Source organism: Pezoporus occidentalis, unplaced genomic scaffold (assembly GCF_034315485.1).
Source record: "Pezoporus occidentalis ecotype Australia unplaced genomic scaffold, CSIRO_AGI_Poc_V1 ctg86, whole genome shotgun sequence".
In the NCBI taxonomy this organism is placed as follows: domain Eukaryota; kingdom Metazoa; phylum Chordata; class Aves; order Psittaciformes; family Psittacidae; genus Pezoporus; species Pezoporus occidentalis.
Genome location: NW_026916220.1, coordinates 7,443,744 through 7,464,140, shown reverse-complemented (window position 1 = coordinate 7,464,140; position 20,397 = coordinate 7,443,744). Strand labels below are relative to the sequence as shown.

The 20,397-nt window shown below is 38.8% G+C and overlaps 2 protein-coding genes across 2 annotated transcripts in view; one reads left to right on the top strand and one right to left on the bottom strand.

Annotated features, from left to right (window-relative positions):
* Positions 1 to 431: 431 nt before the first annotated feature.
* On the bottom strand, positions 432 to 18,415 carry PLAA (phospholipase A2 activating protein). Its single transcript, XM_062604405.1, has 14 exons — positions 18,189 to 18,415; positions 15,206 to 15,399; positions 12,922 to 13,022; positions 12,723 to 12,843; positions 12,226 to 12,393; positions 11,116 to 11,251; positions 10,451 to 10,620; positions 8,834 to 8,991; positions 7,700 to 7,916; positions 6,551 to 6,619; positions 5,435 to 5,506; positions 4,646 to 4,747; positions 3,245 to 3,409; positions 432 to 1,733 (listed from the first exon to the last, which is right to left on the bottom strand). The coding sequence occupies exons 1-14, from the start codon at positions 18,335 to 18,337 to the stop codon at positions 1,174 to 1,176; spliced, it is 2,382 nt and encodes a 793-aa protein (XP_062460389.1). The 5' UTR covers positions 18,338 to 18,415; the 3' UTR covers positions 432 to 1,173.
* A 179-nt stretch (positions 18,416 to 18,594) lies between these two features.
* The window catches only part of IFT74 (intraflagellar transport 74), a 41,135-nt gene continuing 39,332 nt past the window's right edge, over positions 18,595 to 20,397 (top strand). Inside the window, exons 1-2 of the mRNA XM_062604413.1 lie at positions 18,595 to 19,517; positions 20,014 to 20,149. Of these exons, the coding sequence (XP_062460397.1) occupies positions 19,401 to 19,517; positions 20,014 to 20,149 (253 nt within the window). The 5' untranslated portion in view covers positions 18,595 to 19,400. The remainder of the gene's footprint in view (positions 19,518 to 20,013; positions 20,150 to 20,397) is intronic.

Below are 20,397 nucleotides of genomic sequence, written 5' to 3'. Positions count from 1 at the left end.
ATTGCATCCTAATTCTAAACCAGTGTAACATTTGTAGGAAATCATATCCCCTTTTGAGCTGAACATCTTGATCTGCTCAAATAGCTGTAAAATGTTATTTTCCCTTTTCACAGTCACCACAGTTACTACGTTAAAGCTACTTCGTAAAACTTGACTTTACATCTGTACAGTTTAGAATAGAGTATTTGAGTTCTAAGGGACCTATTATGATCATCTAGCCAACTGCCTGACCACTTTATAGCTGACCAAAAGTTAATGCTGTTAAAGCTAAAATTGAGGGCATTTTCTAAATGCCCCTTAAACAGGGACAGGCCTGGGGTATCAACCACCTCTAGGAAGTCTCTTCCAGTTTATGCTCTTCAGTATGTTCTCTGCACCTGAATTTCTCTCCCAAAAACTACTTTTTATTTCATTTTAATCACCTGTTATGTAACATGCTTTGGGATGAGATACTCGCTATCAAATGGTGGAGTATCCCTGTCATTAGAAATTAAAAGCTATTGTAGAACTTCAAGCCATTTTACAAGCTACAAGATACTCACTTTATCAGTGAAGTGCAACATCTACATGACAATTAAAGATTCCACCCCTCAAAAAGTCACCTAGTTCTAGGTTAAAGAGCCATAAAACAGCTCGGGTTTCAAAAGGAAGTGGAAAAAAGCAGATGCAAAATGAGATAAATGTCATTTCCTTAGCAGAATATTTGACCAGGGTTAATATTAACCACTGGTAAGTATGTGAAAAGCGCTACTGAACAGTTCTCAGAGCCCCGTATCCCCTGACCAAAAAAGAAAAAGAAGAGTCAAGAAAAATGCTCGTGCGGAAAAGCAGAAATATTCCTGAGGTGAATGCTGGGAGTTAATGGTCACTGAATCACAGCCAGTTCCTACATTGCCATCGAGGTAACCTTTAATTACAAGATTGTCTGACTTCTTGGTGATCTATTTTGATCCGAGCTACATCAAAAGGACTTCCTGTGAAGATCCTATGCACTACAGACCTCAGAAAAGCAGTCAAATGACAAAGAGTGTAAAAAGTTTTATTTGCTCTGTGTCTTGCAACAAACCAAGTGTAATTCATCCCCAGTGTTTTCTCAATTGTAGTTTGTCACAAAATAGGAACAAAAGCATCTTTTTTCTGCATACAGTGTTTCCCAAGTGCGAAGAAAAATAATTATAGCAGATTAAGCACAAACCTACAGCATTCCTTTACTTTAGCCGGCTCTGATACAGAGGCATACTTTTTTACTTGAGAATCAACTCCAAGAGCCTTAGCTAATTGCACAGCATTTGTATCATCACTGATCAGCGTCCCAAGAGCCACAAGCAGTCTAAAAACAGCTTCAAGATCTTGAACAACTTCCATAACTGTGCTGATTACTGATAAACACTGAGCTTTGCCCTCAATATTGTTGTCTTTATGTAAACACACAGCATAGTTCAGTGTCAGTGTGGCAAGTGCAATGTGGATGTTCTTATTGCCTGATTTTGTTTCTATTGCTTGTGTCATTATTTCACCCCTGTGTTCCATCATGAGCTTCTGGCCTGCCTGGCTGACAAAACAATTGCAAAGAGCTCTAAGTGCCAACAGCTGGTTTGCTTGCTTTCCTTTAGGGTTCAGAAATTTAAGGAGGATGGCAAGATGTACGTGATCCTTTTCATTGCAGAAGTTCTCATTCACAGTGGGATGCCTGACAGACAATCTAAGAATGTCTAGGGCTGGAAAGACAATATCTAAGAAACAAAACAAAAAAATGTTTTAGTATTAATATTGCATTACATATAGGTGTGCTGCTGATTTTCTTTCAGATACAGACTTCCTTAAATCCCTAGCTTTGGGAACAAAAAGCAGTTTCAAGCAGAAAGAAAGAAAGCTGTTTGAAATAAAGAGAAGTGTTGACAAACCTATTTCTAGTAAAACTTCAATTAATCACAAAAAGACCATGGTCTTTAATTTAGGATAAACACAGTGCTTTGCAAAAGTTTTAAAATCCTAAAAACTAATTGATAACACTGAAGGCAAACACAAAATACGGTTAACTAATCCAAAACATCTCTGAAAACTTCTCAGTGACTTAACACCCCTACATAGGCAGCATCTCCTTTTGTCCTCATTCTGTATCTTGCAGTCTGGTATAACCACAAAACTGCTTACAGAAAGAAAACTGATTAAAAAAGAAAATTAGACCTTCAGCTCTCAGATATAATTTGCAAAGAAAACCAACAAAAAGATGTTCTCAGCTGGTCAGCTGGAAATCATTGTAAGGAAGTGGAACTCAGATTTTGTTCCCACCACTTACCCAAATTTCAAATATATCTGCTTCTTGGGTCTGCTGTTGGTATCCTGTGCTTATAACCAAATCAAAGCTGAACCTGCTTAGCTAGCTACTGGGCAGTTTTCCCTGCAGACATGCAGAATCTTGAGATTTAATGCTTTATACTATGCAAAGAGTCTGGAAGGTATGAATATGTTAGCCATCAGCAGCTATGCAAAAACATAGTTTAAGTGATGTTATATAATGTACATGAATTTTTAACAGCAGAATAATTTCCCCATTAATAAATCTTGAACTGCAATTTCAAGAAAGCAGTTCAACTGGATGTTTAGATATCTGTACATGCAATGTATCCATTTTTTCCAAATGTGCCCTTACAATTGAAATAGTCTTTCCAATACATCAGTGCTGACAACTCTATGTTATCAAATGAAATTCTATCACCTTCACTTCTATTCATTCAGAATGTCATTTCACTAATGCAGTTCTGACCATATAACCTAGTTTCTTTTCTACCACATTAAACAGCAGATACTTTTGAGATTTTTTTTTTTTAAGTAATTTATCTCCATAAATTTCATCTCTCATTTGATAATTTAGGACTCCAACCTCACATTCTTGTTTTATTTCAAACAAGACTTGGACATCTTTCTCGAGGATGCTCCTGATAATGAAATACCTTATGTTTATATCAACTTTCTGCTTCATGTTTACTATTGTGCCAACAGCAAAAGCTGACCAGTTACCAATTCTGCAATTGGTGCTACCAATTTTGCAATTGGTGCCACTGCACCTGCTACTTATCAGTGCTATTAACATCTGTTTACCATCTTCTGGTTTCTATTTGGGACAGCCCCATTGCAACAGCCAGCAGAGTGGGACTTCTAGTTCATAGTATTGATGTGTTCATAGTATTGATGATCAACTATTGACAAGATGATGGTACAAAAAATAATCATAAGTATCTACCTTCTGGCCAGTTAACTGCTCTCCATAAAGTCTGAAGTTGCTGTGCTGTAGGTGTTTCTGCAGAGGTGTTGCATGTTGCAGACAACAACTTTTCTAGGATTATCAAGTCATCTTCTGTAAGCTTATGCTCTTCAGTTGTACTGCTGTTAAGTTCCTTTAATTTGCCTGTAAGAACAGTAGAATAAGCATGGATCTCTGACATTAGAACTTCACAAATTCAGATCTTGAATTAAATACTACATAAACATTTTACAAACAAGTTGCAACTACTGTAATTTGGTTTCTTTGGGGGGGGAGGGGTGTGGGCTAGATCTTTAAATATTACTTCTCCCAGTTCCGTAATTTCCTAATTTTAAGTTTTAATCATCACAATGATTGCAACAATTAAGCCCTCTCTAATACACTGCCAAGTATTCAGAATTCACATCTTAGCCTATATACAGGCAAAAATGCAGAACAGAATCACAGCACTAGTAGTTTTCTTAACTGAAATGTGATTACTTTTTGATCTTTTCCATTTTTAGACAAAAACTGTATATTCTTAGTGTAATCGGTTTCTGTATTTTTATTTAATTGAGGTGCCATAAGCAAAATATGATTGCACCATGTCCTATATTCAAATTTCAAGGCAATTTAAAACAGTATTGGAAAAAATATTTTAATATACAACATTTTGCTTGAAATAGATCTTACATTAAACACCTCCCAGTCATGATTCTTCCAGAATTCATGAGGGCCATGTCAGTAAACACACAAGCAGGCAGCACATTAGTACATAGCAGGTATATTATGAATACAAGCTAGTTTTACAAAACCCTTAAACGTACTAAGGCACTCTAAAGAAACATACTGACGTAAACTGGTAACAACAAACACTCAGATTCTGAGACTGAAAACCAAGCCAATAATAGCTTTTATCAAACATGTATAATTTGTAAATACTGTATACTGTTTTCTCTTCCTGTTATGCAGTATTCCTTTTAAATACAGAAATGAACGCTGCAATCCGTGAAAGTGCAAAATGCCATACTTCGGCACTTCACACATTACATTATATAGCTATCTGGTGAACTATGGGCAAAATCAGGAAGGAATTGTACAAGACCTGCATACCCAGTAGTTCAAATATACCAGCTTAATAAAAATAGATACCAAACAACAGCAGATATAAGCCAAGGTGGGGAAGAAATGATATCCTGAATTAGGTAGAGTTCTTATGAAATTCAACCATACTCCTAATCCTCCAAATACATGCACCATTCAAGTGATGAATGCAATTTTAAAAGGTCAAAACCAAGAAACAGTAGGAAAGCTATTCAACTAGCTTTTTGAAAAAATCAAAAATGAAGTTAATTCCAAACAGATGAAACATAGAACCATCACTGGAATTAAAACACTGACCCAGTATCTGTGAAGGGTTGGCCTTGTCAAAGGTGACAGCATCCTTTTTGGGAAAATAAATATTTTCGACTTTAGCTTCAGATGACTGGTAGGCACCCATTCCTACATAAAGAAAACACAAAAAGTTCAACAGTGTACCAAAGCGCCTGACAGAGAACAATATCCTATCAGTAAGACCCTCCTGAGTAACACTGCTCGGAAGAAACACCTTTTAAAAAAATTGAATGCTTACGCAAATAGTTGTCATTCCTTACATTATTTTTCAACAGTGTCCTGGACTCAGCAGTAGCAGTCATGTTTTTCCTTTGTGTTAACTGGTGCAGTGCTGTGTTTTGACTTCCAGCTTGAAAATTGCTTGAAAGCAATACTATTACAAATTTTCTTCCCTTGTGTAAAAATTTACTATATGAGTGCAAATTAGTAACAGTGGTTTTTCAATTACATGAACTAAATGCAGAGTCTTTCATAGGAATGGATATTGCATTTAAGACATGAAAATGGCAAGCTTCATTTTAGAGAAAAGATCCCTCCTGCCCCTGAAATCTTATCCTTTGATTACTTTCATAATGAATAGGCAATTTTTTTTCTGCGTATCTTCCAATATATATGACCAAGTTATGTCATATGCAATAGTGGCCTGAAATCTCTTTAGAAAAAGAGTAGTAAAAGCAGCTTCAATCTGCTTACTATTTTAAATTAAGTATAAATTTGCATGAATACAGAATCCATGTCAACAGAAAAAAAGCAAAAGATCGCGGATGCTTTTCATTAGCAGGCATCATCTCTTACCTGTATATGGATCAACCCCACCCACTGGAGCTACTTCATTTGATGCTGAGCCAGGAACATAGCGACCAGCACCTGAACAGAAACATTAAGCTTTTTAAACACTACCACTGGTGAAGAGGTAATGTATATTTGTATTTATTTACTACTTTTCAACCATCACTATTAAAGGTGTTATTTTGCATGTTATTTTGCACTAGAGGAGTTAAAACGAGTCTTCATCAATTCCTAAAATTAAGGATTAAATCTAAGCCTACGTGTGAGGGTGGTGCTGGAGGTAACAATGGCATTACAAGCTGAATGACCCACAGCTGGGAGACATTCTGGCATGGTTTATGGCACCCACTGGTGCCAAGGCCCTCATCACAGCAATACCTTATACATGTCAAGCTTCAAAGGGGAGGGCACTGGCTGCCCAGGCCTGGCTTCCCTCTCCAAGGAGAGGTGGACTCTGTGGTACTGAGGCCTCTGGTGAAGGAACTGCAGGGTCTATGCATCTGCAGAGACCACAGCCTGAGCCACACAAAGCCAGGAAGGAAAGACAGATGGGGACCACAGTAGAATAGGAACAGAGAAAGACTGCCAATATGGGGTATCTACAGACTACAGGACATTGTTTGAGGAGCAAGAGCTACTTGTCAAAGATGGGATAAGTCTGACAATGCAGGGCTGGAATGTCTTTTCCAACAGGTTTGCTGAACTAGTAAGGAGGTCATTAAGTTAGCTATGCCAGGGAGGGTGTGAATCTAAAACATAGGGTGGAAACTACAAAAGAAGGAATAATAAGGAAAAGTACTTCTGTGAATATACCCATTCCCATGTTGGCCATGCATATAAGAGTTTGACAAAACACAAGGTTTAAGACCTTACTCCTCTGCTGTAAAGGACAGAGTGACAACGAGGCAGACCAGACAGCAGAAGGCTGTCCTCTGGCAAACAGATCTGGACATATTTTGACAGTGGCAGGGTCTATGTCCACCTTATCGGTCTGTCCCAAACTACCGCCCCAAACAGAGAACTGTGAGAAACAGTCATCTGGAGTCTAAAACTGAATGCAACTGAACACCATAACAAATGTATCTTAAATGCTTGCAAGACAGATTACGAATTTTGCATTACCTGTAAATGGATCTGCCCCAGGTACTGTACTTGATCCAGATGCAGAGCCTGGAACATAACGTCCAGCACCTAGTGAAACAGTAAGAAAAGCAATGACTGCTACACAGTTTGATGTTACTAAAATGTCAATAGTTTTCAGACAGAAGCAGCTCAAAAATTCAGCTTGACAAATAAGTCTTACTGTTTATTGTGGTATTATAAGAAATCTGATCCTATCCACATATATGCTCCCTGATTATGAGGAAATTCCCCCTAATTATTTGAGGGTCAGAAATTTGTTTTCTGGAGCATATATATTACACCTTTGGACACAGCCAGATCAAAATATGTAAGTTCAGATGACTGCAGCTCTATGAGTTACATCTGCACCTGGTTTGCCTTTATTCTTATTTCTAGTTCATTAGAAGAAAGGAGATTTAGCTCAATTACTGTGATGACATTTTATTTCCAACTTCTTTGTGAAACTAGTTGAAACAAGTGGTTTATTTTGTAAATATGATAAGCAGGATATAATTAATTAACATGGTTCAGCTCATCAGTAATTAACTTGTTCTTGCCTGGAAAAGGCTAATTTATGTATTTCACTCAGTTTCAGTTCATTATCTAGCTACATTTTTGTATATTATGAACTGCCTTAAGAGCAGCTGGCCGCTTCTTGGACTACTATGAAAACTGGTGTTTTCTCCCACTGAAAAAATTAAAAAAAAAAAAGACTAGACTTAAAAAATACAACTGGCTTGATTACCAAATTTTTCAAGATTTGTTCTGACAAATAACTTCAGAAATTTGTCAGGTTTTCATATTTGCCTTGTCAGATCTATCTGGGCCTTGCTCTCAGTCATCTGAAGACAATGAAGTCCTGTACAAGAAGCACAAGAGCTATGACGCTGCAGTCTGCCTGGCCAGACAGAGGGGTGGATTGGAAACTGACTGAAGAACAAGGCCCAGTCAGTGGTAAGGAGTGGCACAGTATCCAGCTGGAGGCCAGACACTGGTGATGCACTCTAAGGGTCAGTACTACATCCAGTCCTGTTCAATATCTTCACTAATGATCTGGATGATGGGGCAGCATGCACCCTCAGCAAGTTTGCTGATGACACAAAACCGGGAGAAACGACTGATGTCATCATTCAAATTTAAAATTTTTACCTGTAAATGGATCAGAAAATTCAGAACTTGTACTCAGTGTTTGTCCCTTAGTGTTGTCCATAATAAACTTGGCCACCTGATCCAGAAACATAGGATTTAGATCATTCTTTTGCAGGAAGTTGTACGCAGTCAGCCAAGGATCATCAGTGATGTTATATGGCAGTTTGTAGGAAGGCCCACTTTCATTTACATCAATAGTGAAAACATAGTCATACTCCTTTAAGAAGAATAAGAATAAAAATTAAAACAGAAGTTTGTCAGCAGTTATTACATGAGGATGTATCAAACACAGACCAATAATCAACCAGGGCTAAGCCTGAAAACTTTAACACTGCTACTTGCAAATTGTAGCAATAATACTTGCCTACATGGGCTGCAATTAAAAAGTACTGAAACCACATCCTGTGTTTTGCAGAATTCTCTGTCTCAAGAAGAGCAGAGTAGAACAATATAGCACGATAATGCATATGCAGATATATATTACAAAGTAATAGATACATCAGGTAATTCTCATGAACAGCTCTGCCTGCCTGCAAAGCTATAGGGCAGTTAGATGCCTCATAAAACTTCAGTATTAAAAGCATGCTTCTAATACTTGAAAATAACAAATTCCTAAGATTTCTTTAAAACATATGAGAGAGAAAATTAGTATCTCAAAGGCTTTCCTTCTGTGGTGGCACCAGACAAGTCTTTTCTGTGCATATTTCAGTAAAGGAAACATTTTTCAACTTACCTGTCTTTAGGCTCAAAAGTTACTATAGAAAAGGGGCACAGAAAGCCTGGTGCCTAATACTTTATGTAAGCTTTCCATTATAAATTGTACAATTCACTTCCTCTAAAAAGGAAGTTAAAAGTAACTTTTCAGGGTGTTAGCAATGAATGTTAGAGAACTTGGTAATTTCTCTAACAGTTTACCTTTTTCCAAAATAATTCCTCTCCACTGTTTCAGAAGTAACGTATGAAGCAGTACCCAGTTACACCTCTGAGTTTTAACAGATCAAAAAAGACAAAAAAGTACCAACAAATACCTATTTTCTAGATTATATTTCATTTAAGCAAATATGTGAATAATTTTTAATAGGAAATTAGGCATTTTACTTAGGAAGAAATAAAACAATTAAAGTTTGCATGTACCTTTCCTTCAAATAAAATTTTTCCAGACGTTTGTTGTGTGGCTCCAGAAGAACCAACAACATCGCCAATCTTTATCCACCTTCCTTCACTAACACTCCACTGATAAGCTTCTACTTTCCCATTATCTTCAATAAGCCGTGTCTGCCCATCTCTTGTTCCTGTAGACAGAAGCGTTTAAGACTTTGAACACATTCAAGAATATGATCTACTTTAGGAGGTAAAAACGTCTTCAAATACCGCTCAAATCTAAAGATGAAAAGATAGTTCACTGACATTTCAAGACACAACAAAGGAACTAACAAGATACTTGTGGTTTAATCCCAGCTGCTCACTCACTTTCCTCAAGTGGGATAGAGAGAGAATTGGATGATAAAAGTGAGAAAACTTCTAGGTTGAGATGCAATTTAATTGGTAAAGCAAAAGCCATATACACAAGCAAAGCAGAACATGGAATTCATTCACCACTTCCCATGGGCAGGCAGGTGTTCAGCCATCTCCAGGAAAGCAGGGCTCCATCATAAGTAATGGAGACTTGGGAAGACAAAATGCCATTGCTCTGAAATGTATCTCCCCTCCTCCCTTCCTCTTTCTTCCCCCAGCTTTAAATGCTGAGAATGGAATTGTATGATAGGGAATATCCCTTAGGCCAGCTGGGGTTAGCTGTCCCACCTGTGTCCCCTTCCCAGCTTCTGGTGTACCCCAAGCCTCCTTGATTGTGGGGTGAGGGGCAGAAAAGGCCTTGACTCTGTATGAGCACTGCTCAGCATCAACAAAAACATCCCCGAATTATCAGCACTGTTTCCAGCTTCTATGGAGAAAATTAACTCTACCCCAGCCAAAACTGGCACAGTACTACATGTCGCAATAGCAAAAACACTGACAACGTCATTTTACAGTTATTAGTGATGGTATCTGCCACCAAACTAAACTGCAAGAGCAATCCAAGTCAAGCATTTCAAAAGTTTACCTATTTCCCAGGGAAATTATAATTAACAGAAGGGCATCACCCATGATCTAACAAGACAGAAAGCATATGACTAAGACGCCACTTGCTGACCAGAGTCAAGACCTGAGGTCACTGCTTACTCTGCCTTGGGAAAAAGTATTTGTGTATTTAAGAGTAATCTTAGCTACCTGCTCCCAGTGTATTCTCAGTAATCTCCCAACTACCCAGAAAGCATGAACTGAGTCAATCGAGACTGTTTTTCAAACTGAAATCTAAAGCAGAAAATTTGCATTTACTTTCCTTTTAGGAAAAAATTTCCACATTCAGTAGTCCTTTTGCAAATTATGTAACTGCCTCATATACTACTGGCACAGCTGGCATAATGGATCCAAAACATATTGAAGGCATTGCGGCATCCCAAGTTCCACTTTTTTTCTAAATTATCTCATAAAAGAAGTCATTTTTACCGTTTCAGTCTACAAAAATAAATATAATTAAACTATAGTCTTTCCTCCAAAGAATGATTGAAAAAATAGTAGAGCAGAATTAAGCTGTTTTCTCCAACAATTCTAATGAAAGTGATCAAAGCCTTAATTTTGGAAACTATGGGAAGTTTTAGTATCTCAGAACCAAGATTTGGAGGCATCTCTAACATAAATATAGGAACTTACCAGGATCCTTGAGATGTTCTCTTCCAGGAAGGTCATCAGCATTAATATCTCCCAAATCACCAGTTTTAGGGTCAATAGATGCTTGAGAAAGCTCATATTCAAAAGCCTGAATCTCCTCAGCACTTGCTGTACGTTCCGAAGACTCTGTAAACACTCTTATAATTCCATCACTGCATGGAGAGAGAAGATTCAAATAAAAAATACTATTTTAAATGTCAAAATTAACACATACATTCTAGTAGTGACTTTTATGTCTTAAGAAACTACTATTTCTAACCCATCCCAACTGTTTGTATGAAACAAATTAGCTCTAATGTTAAAAACACCCAGAGAAAGACTTAAGCAGGTAACCCTGTCTGCAGTATAATCTAAAAATCAAGGTATGATATACCTATCACAAGGGGTCTTTATAGAGTACTCTTAATTTCATACTCAGTCTATTCATGATTTACCACATGCCTGAAGAACTCGCTCTACCTCTGAGATTCACATAAAAAAATGATTTTTTGGATGAAGGATAGCATGTTTAAATTTAATCCCCATACACACTTTGATGGCTGCATTTTAAAATATTAATGAAACTGATATCCACAGTGATGCTTTTGATTTCATCTAGGGCTTGCAGATTTAGATCTAAAAAAATACAGAAGGTAAAACCCAGATACCTTGCACCAACTACAATGTCACCATTGTCTAGCACACAGCAGCACCATACAGACTGAGCTGGGAGTCTGATTGTTTGAGCACATTCCCCTTTCTTCCAGATTCTAAGAGATCTATCCTCTCCAGTAGTCACAAAACCTGAAAAGAAATAAATTTTTTTAAAGTATATATTTAGTGTACTGTGATACTAGATGCCATTCTGCAACTGGGTATCTAAAGATTAGAACAGTGAAGGACCTATCTACAGTCTTCTTCAACTGCAAAAAGAGAGCTAAAAGGAAGCCACCTCATAGTTGTCTTCTCAAAAAATAATGAAGTGCACACCTTGCTGCCCAAGCAGCCAAACAGGGAATGAAATTATGATCAGGACAAACAAGATTACTTCATCCTTTCAAAAATTTAAATAGAGAATTTTGAAAAATTTTGTAACCATCAGTGTTTTATCTTGCACTGTACTTGCATAATTTAGCATTTGTTTTAAATTCAGGTTTTTGCAAGGTAGGCCCACTTTTTCAGGAAACATGCAGTAATAATAAAGCACTCTTAGAAGTCTATAAACTCCTCAGTGAAGAATGATAAGGCATAGGAGATTTACTACATGCACATCCACCAATATGCACGCACTTTCCTTGTTCAAAAGCCAACCCATATATCACACAAAGCTCACCGACTTTGCATTTCTTCTGCAACTGCCAGCTACAGTTAGCTCTGAACTTCTAAAGCTCTAACTCTGAAAACAAACACAACTAAGCCCTACATATAAAATTCTTAAACTATTTATAATGTACTTCAAAAACAGGTGACAAACTGGATGATAGTTTTGCCTATCACTTGGCTGAAGTTTCCCTTAAGCCTTATAATTTGGCCTAACCCAGGACCTTTCATCTCACCTACTACCAGAGCAATTCTGCCAGGGGTGCGATCTGGAGTCAATCATAGTCTTTTTTTCAATTATTTACGATTAAATTTTAATTAATTGGAAATAATTGTAAATAAAGAAGTAAACACTACCCAAGTTCTTTAGTTGTGGCAGCTCTGCAGAACTACAGAATGCCTACTCTGTCATTTCATTTTGGAAGAATTTTGGATTCTAGTCACAAAAATAATCCTACCTTTACACTGAGGGAAGACAGAGATGCTGTATATATAATTTGTATGTCCATAATACACATTCAGACATGCGCCAGATATCTGCCATCTTCGAACAGTAGCATCATTAGCACAGGAAAGGAATTCCATTTCACTGAGAATAGCTAAACCTCTCACACAATCTTCATGTCCTTTACAAAATAAAAGGAAAACTTTTAATGCATCTTGTCTTTCCATTAGCAGCAGTATACCATTTCTGTTTAGCTCACATCTAAATCCTGACAATCTTCATTATGGGAGCAGTTAAAAAAAAAAAAAAAAAAAGAAAGAAAACAATTAATTGCTCATTATTCTCTGGAAAAAAAAATTATTTCTTTTAAAAGTGATGCGATTTCTGGCCATACAAATGAAGGGTCTTTAAAAATCCTGCCTGAACATTGTTCAATCTATCTACAGTTTTGTCAGATTTTTTAAATTAGCATTTGACCCTGATGAAATTACCAACTGCAGCAACGCTTACCAGTGAATGTTCTTTCACATCTGCCTGCCTTCCACAGTTTAATGGTTTTGTCAGCTGAACCAGTCAACATTAATCCCTGTTCAGGCAGTATTATCACTGCCCATATTGCAGCTGTGTGACCCTGCAAAATGACATTGTTAGACTTGTCAGAATCAAATTCAGAGTACTTACTTTATCTTCATGTAGAGGAACTTCATACCTGTAATGTCATCATACATCTGTCATTCAACCAAACCTTGGCCGTTGTATCCCATGATCCACTTAATAACGTGCCAAATTTCCCAGATGAAAGGCTGCAAACTGGAATGAAGATTAGAATTAGCACTGACAAGTACACTGTCGCCAATCGCATACCAGCAATTTAAAAAGATTTATTTAAGGACATTTACTTGGTGTTAGTAGCATATTTAGTCTTGAGGAGTAGAATTGTAGTTGCATTGCAACCTAGGAAGCAGGTTCTTAAGAATCTGTTCACTTTAGATTACAAAATTTCACATCTTTTACCCGTTCATATTGTTAAATTTCTCTTATTATTAGATCTCCTCAGACTATGATATTTTGAAAAGCAAGTTAGATAACTAGTCAAGAAACAGAATTAATGCAAAGGTTTAGCTTTAAGATTACAGAGAAAGACAAGATTTCATAAACATGATGAATTAATTTATGTCCTTCCTCAAAAAAAGCAAGATCTCTTACAAAAAAATACTTAGCTCATCCCCTTGGAAGGCAAAATACTACTACCAAGAAACTGTGGCAACATTTAAAGACTTTGCAAAAAGTTAATCTGCAAATGCTCCAGTAATACATAAGTGTAAAAATGAAGTGATAATATGGCTTCCTAATAAGTTTACAAAAAGAGTTAAGTCATAGAGTACTCTGTACACCTAACTGTTCATTGAAGGAAAGTATGGCCTTACGTTTCTTCCTTCTCTGACTCCACACTGAGAACTGGACAGTATTCTACACTGCCACTTGTCAAGAGTACCTTGTCATTTTTCCTCCCACTTTGAAACACTCAATTTTACAATTAATGTAATTTTACATTACTGTAAAAATTGCTACAAATACTTCTTTTGTAGTGGAATCTATACCATGCCTAAAATACCTCCTTTTTTTTTTTTTTTTTTTCCCCCCAGCTCTGGAGATAATGTGTCACAGTATTTTAACCATCCATCCTATGTTTCTCATAAAGTACACAAGCTATTCCACGGCTCCTTACACAATGACATTATTCTCTCAGAATAGGTTTATAATACAAAAATAATACACATATAATAAAATATAATACAGGAGGTTTATAATACAAAAATACATTTTAAGTGCTCTTTGAAAGTGCAGGGTATTTTTGAACTAGGCTCCACAGCCACTCAGTAACACAAATGGGAAAAAAATAAAACAAAAAACCCCTCAAAATCTCCAAGACTCTAAATGTTTTTTTTGACACCTAATAATTAAATGATAAGACAATTCAAACGTCTGTTAAATATTAGATCAGCTCACAAAATGCAAAACTTGGTATGCTAATATGAAAATTGCTGAATCTTCTTTTATATAGCTCAAAAGAAGGTATACAAAGTTGGTTTAATACGTCACACGTTGCACTGACCTGACTAAAGAGAGATGAAATTTCTGCAGTGAGCTTTTATTCGTTACTATGTATTTAAAGCATCAATTAATATTAGATCCCTGTCTAGGTTAAAAAAATGGGCAGAGAAATCTTTTATTTTAGAAGATACTTAGGAATCTGACTTTTTCTACTTCTATCAACTTTGACATAAAAATTAAGCTTAATAAATGGAGAGCTAAATTAGCTGCTCTTCATTTAACCATTTTAAATTAAATGCTCTTAACTGCTAAATTGCTTCTTAAAACATGCAACTCTAAGCAAAAAGGTAATTCTATTGTAGGCATATAGTTTAAAAAATGGGACTTATGTCATGTAGACATAGAGTTAAAAAATGGAACTTTGTTACTATGGAAAAGCCTGAACAAATAACAAGGGCCTCCTAAAATTTCAGGATGACCCAAGAACAACAGTACTGACTAATGGAAAGAGCTCACAGCAGGGGAGAAGGCTTTGGCCTTGCATAGATTGTTTAAGAAACAGGGCTAATATATCTCTAAACAGGAAAGACTCCTTAAAGACTGTTTCATCCTCAAAATACAGATATCAACAATGAACAAACATCTCAGCTATGCCTGTGAACTGGCTATCACACACCAGGTGACAGACTGTGTTTTCAAGACAATTCTGTAAACTGCCATTTAAAAGCTCAAGCATTCATCAGTGAAACTCAGAAGCCCTTCCAATGAACTGTCACTGCATGAACTGTGATTATAAAATACTATTTGCAGAGGCAATAATTAAGTAGTTTTCTGTGCTAAACATTAATCAAAATTGAGTTGTTTAACTTCATTTCTTCTGTAACAAATTATGCTAGCTTTTATGCAACAAACTCCAAAATAAAATTATAAGAACATACCTGTGTTCTTATGACCCTTAAGGATGTAAAGAGGAGCTGGGTTGTCAATTGTGAAAACGCAAATATTATGATCATTGCCACCAGTTGCAATCAGTCCACGAGGATAGAGTTCACTTGGAGGTATGATGCATACGCAGGATACAAAATTTGAGTGGCCACTCATACAGTGGATTTCAGTAAACCTCCTGTTAAGACTAAACATAAGCGGTAATCAGTTCAGAGTCATAACAGAAACAGCACTTATTTGAGGCACTGAATAACAGCAGATGTTTTATACTCCAACTCTTGAATTAATAACTATGCTTGCACTGCACTGAATAAAAACTCTGGATGACTTAGAAAGAATGAAAAGCTTAAGAGAAAAGTTATATCCCAGCATTCCACCCATTATGCAATATTTAAAGCTTCCATGGCAGGCCTGGAAGGACTTAGTTTTGGTTGTCTTTGCTCACTGGCAAACACTATGTTCAATTTGATAAGAAGCAGTTACAGTTTGCCTTTTGAAATCTATTGCTGTCTCAAGCTTTAACTATGTATCCCAACATAGCCTAAAATATGAGAGTACCTAAACGAATGAATTTTACTGCCTGCCAAATCATTGGCACTTAATTAGGAGCATGGTAGATGTTTAATAATTAAATAGATTATAACTGATTCAAGCACCACTCATCTCTTCATCATGGTCCATCCTCAACAGTTAGTACTAACTGGAAAAAGCTACTTATTCCCACACAATAACTGTGTGGACTGCAGTGGGGTTTGCTTGTTTGTGTTTTTTTTTTCGTTTGTTTCTTCCTTCCCCTCACACATCCCCCTCCAAAAAGAAAACAAAACCATCAAACAACATATATCATATCAGACTGTAATGTTTGAAATGCTTGGAATATGCACAGAAATCATGATACTCTTTTAAATTCTAAAATTTCTCTGCTGAAGGCACAGAGAACAAATGAAGGTAACTTCTTGTAAAACAAAAATAACACACAGCAGTCTGTTTACTGACTGAACTCTGCCTAACTGTAATCCCAGAGTCTTCAGAGAGATAATAACCACCAATGCTATGACTCTGTGTAAGTTACTCATGTCTTCCTCACACAGCCATCAAAAATTATGGGTTGGAATTAGACCTCCTTTCCTGCAGTAAGTTTCCAAGCAATTTAACAAGTTCTTCCCCTTGCGAGGACACACTTAATGAGATTAGTGTTCCTCTCCCTCAACTCCAGAGCTACATTTGAACACATACGTTCAGATGCATTTGCCTATTATCTCTGTTTCACTGGAAGCTTTCTGAGATATTAGTTATTTAGGTTAAATAAGTAAGTTTTAAATAGTTTGAGTCACTTAGAGTTCTGGTATTGTGTGGTTTAGTATGCTGTTTGCTTAGCATGAACAGCTAGATTTACTAAAGCCTTGGGCCATAAGCTTTGGGCTTTTCCACAGATATGCTTCTGGCTGAAATACAGTTAGTTTTCTTAGTAATCTGGTATAGTGCTGGTTTTTGTGCTTAGTATGGGAAGAATGCACACTGGTATTTTAGTTGTTGCCAAGTAATTTTTATCCTAGGCCTAGGACTTTTTTTTTTTAGTGCTCCATGCTCCAGAAGGTGCACAACAAGCACAAACCAGAAGACAAGAAGGCTGCCACATCAGCAGAAGTTGCAACTCAAAAAATAAGAACAGTTAACAGGCTGCCTGTATGAAGGCAGAGACAGAGTCCTGTAAAGTGTTGGGAGACCCCAGACAAAAACAAAAACTCACAACTGGACTACAAAGGCGCGTGAGGAGTGGGTGTACAGATCTTAAGGATCTAATTGCCCAGGGATTTCTTTGCTCAGGTCCCTCTTCAGAGACACCAGCACGGAGCTGTACCACTTTATTAAATTATTTCTCACTGGAATCGAAAAGCTGACACTCTGCAGCAGGAAACCTTGCAGTGAGCCTGAAGGATGGGGAGGGTTCGGGTGTGGTGAGCAAGGAGTTGGAAGGGCCACCCATGACTCAGAGGGACTCTGGTCCCAGCAGTAAAGCCTCGATTGGTGTGTGTGCAACTCCTTGAATGGTGTGTGAGTGCTCAGGTAGCAGCTTCTCCACTAACAGGACAGCAGTGGAAACAACATCCATGTCTAGCAAATTCAGACTGCAGTTCACAATTCGGAATTATAGACTAGTAAGGAGATATGTCCCGTGTTCAGTGCCCTACACATCCCCATATCCTATTAACACTTCTTAGCAGTGCCTCTTCTGGTCACAGTGATATCCTGAAAAATTCACTGAGTGAATTCAAGAAGACAAATCCCGTAGAAGACAACCCTGCACAACATGAAAATAGGAGACGCTAATGCTGGGTGTTGTTTTGTGGGTTGTTTTGTTTTTTTTTTTTCCTCTTCCAGTATTCCTGTTTGTGTATTTAAATCTTCTGTGCAGGTCATGATTCACATTCTTTTCTATGTCCAAAGTCTGCTCAGCCAGAGCTAGAAAAGGGACTTTAAAAAATACTCAAAGCATACTGCCTTACTGTCAAAAATGCAACATTGCTACTTAGCAGGATTACTTTGGCACTGAATACCAAGAGGTGGAAACAACATAAACACCACGCGGAGAAAAGACGCACAGATTCACGGACATCACTGGCGCCTGCAAAGCACGCTAAACACACCGACACTCACTTAACTGCCTGAGCATCCCCGACCTTCTCCCAAAGCAGGCGTGCGAGCGGCAAAGCCGCGGCCACTCACAAACCCATCGGGAAGTCTCCGACGAACGTGCTTCCACCGCCGCCGCCACAGGCACACGCCGCCGCCACAGGCACACGCCGCCGCCACAGCCCCGCCGACCCCGCCGGGTCGCAGGAGCGGGCAAGACCTCGGGGCAGTAAGTGGGCTCCCAAAGCCGCACGTCCGCTCTCTTCCTTCCGCATAGCACAACCCGCAGCGGCCGCCCAGAACCGGTGCCTCAGTGGACAAGGGCCGCGGCCCGGCACTCACCCGTCAAGAGCCCAGAGCCGCGCAGTCCGGTCCCGGGAGACGGACACGAAACCGCCCGGCGGAAACAGGCTGCGGGTCAGACCCCGCACGTCCTGCCCGTGCCCCAGCAGGGAGCAGCGAAGCCGGTACACGCCACCATTGCCCGCCATGGCCGGAGGCAGCCGAGGCGTTCTGACACAGCAACCACCCCCACTGACGGAAAACGCCGGGCGCCGCGCCGGAAGAAGTATCAGCAGGCACGACAGAGGCAGGCGAGGAGACTCCATGTCCCTGCAGGCAGCGCGCCCCAGCGCCGGGAAACAGCACTACACTTTCTTCTCGAGGCATTCTGGGAGCTGTAGTCCTGCGAACTGCAAGCCTGCGTAGGCCGGGGTGAGCTCTCTAAATCTCGCGATATCTCTGGCGCGGCGCCGCTTGGTTGTGGAGTTGCTGCGATACCAGCGGTGTGGTGTGTGGGGAGTTCATGGCGACCCGGGACTCCGGTGAGAGGAGGGGGTCCACGCCCGCCTGCGGCTCCGCGGGGTTCTGTAGCTCCAGAAGCCCTCAGCGCGCCTGGGGGAGGGTCTTTGTCGACCCCGGGGGAACTGCGGCACTTCTGCCCTTTTAGGTCACGGCCAGCAGTACCACCATCTCACAGGCCCGTCTGATCCACTGCCTGATAGCCTCAGCCATTCAAGAGCAGTTTCTATGTACTATGGCCGTGGCGTTGCTCCTCAGGGGCTGGTGAAAGCTGCTACGATTTGTCAGGGGGTGTGTGTTCTGGGTTTGTGTTGGTGGCTGGTGATGCCTGAAGGACTGTCCCCAGATAACCCAGATGGGTATTGACAACAGCTGTTCACTTCCAGTTTATTTCATGAGAGACTTGCATTCTGTGGGCAGATGCCGAAACAATAAGTGCAGCAAGAATTAGGAGGAGTCATCTGTTTTAACAGTACCCCCTGAGGACTGAGTAAGCACTTGGGACTGAAAAGGCACTGCTGTCTCTCCTTACTCATTGATCTTCTGTGGTCCCTTCTGAGCACTATCTGTCTCGTACCATGCTTTTCCAGTAATGAAGTGCTTTGCAGATTTTTAAAGAAAATTAAACTCCTTTTGACAGGGGGAAGAATTAAGCTTTATAGAGTTGATGCATGATATTTTTAAAAGACCTTGTGCAAAATAAAGGAGTATTTCTATCCATTGTTCCAGAAAGAAGTTCAAAAAGAAATAAATATGGCCAGCAGTCACAGACCTCCAATAGCTCGTCCTTCTTCAAGAGCAGGAATAGGGTTGACCACAAGGCCTACCACTTCATCAAGGACTGCATCAGCAACCAGAATAGGAACAGGGGTATGTTAAAAAAAAAAACCAAACAAAACTTGATATATTTAGATTTTTATCATTTTGATAGGGTTTTTTGTTTGTTTGCTTTGTTGTGTTTTGTTTTTGTTTTATTTTTAGTACTGTGACTGGAGTGATAGTTTCTCAGGAAGAATTTTTAAGATTTAAGTTTTGTAGAGAGTTTTTGGTTTTGTTTCCTTTCCCAGTTTTGCCTGAAAGGAGTCAAGAGAACTCTTGCATCAAAAGTTCAGCTGGGAGACCTTAATAGCGTTAATGTTGCAGACAGAGGGAACAATGAAAAGTTGTTCAAAAGTAATTTCTTACCCTTTTGCAGCAGACATTTGACTAATGCTTTGTCTGAGATGTAAGTATTAGAAGATTCTTACAGGAATAGTATAGAGACTAACTGAAGTTTTCAGTTGCTTTGACAGTTGCATAAGGATAATAAAGTCATAATTCAGTGTTGGGAGGTTTGTAGTTTGGTTATTTGGTCCTTTTTTTATAGATGCCTCCTAGTACATCAAGACCTGTTTCTCGTGGTGGCCCTTCAGCTACTGGAGGAGTCTTATCATCTCAGATTAAAGTTGCAGACCGTCCAGTGACTCAACATGGTTTAAGTGGAATGAAAACTGCAATGAAAGGTATTTTTTTACTGAAAGTAGCTATCAAGGTGTCTGCAGACATTTTAAAGGACTATGTAGGTTTCTAAAGGCAACTTTTTCATTCCTGTACAAAGTGCCGAGTAAATAGCTGTGAATAATAGGAGTAGGAGAAAGGAAAGGAAGATTAAAACATCCCTGTTATTTTCTTTGCTCTTGGCAATCATAGATGACAAAGCCTTTTCTGTGCCTGAGCTGTCTTTAAAAATCATTCAGAAGCATAGAAGAAG

Coding starts and splice junctions, on each gene's coding strand:
- PLAA (XM_062604405.1), bottom strand. CDS start 18,337: ATGGCGGGCAATGGTGGCGTGTACCGGCTTCGCTGCTCCCTGCTGGGG. Junction 12,394..12,722: donor ATGTGAAAGAACATTCACTG/GTAAGCGTTGCT, acceptor TATTTTGTAAAG/GACATGAAGATTGTGTGAGA. Junction 1,734..3,244: donor AGCAGTTAACTGGCCAGAAG/GTAGATACTTAT, acceptor TTTGTTTCTTAG/ATATTGTCTTTCCAGCCCTA.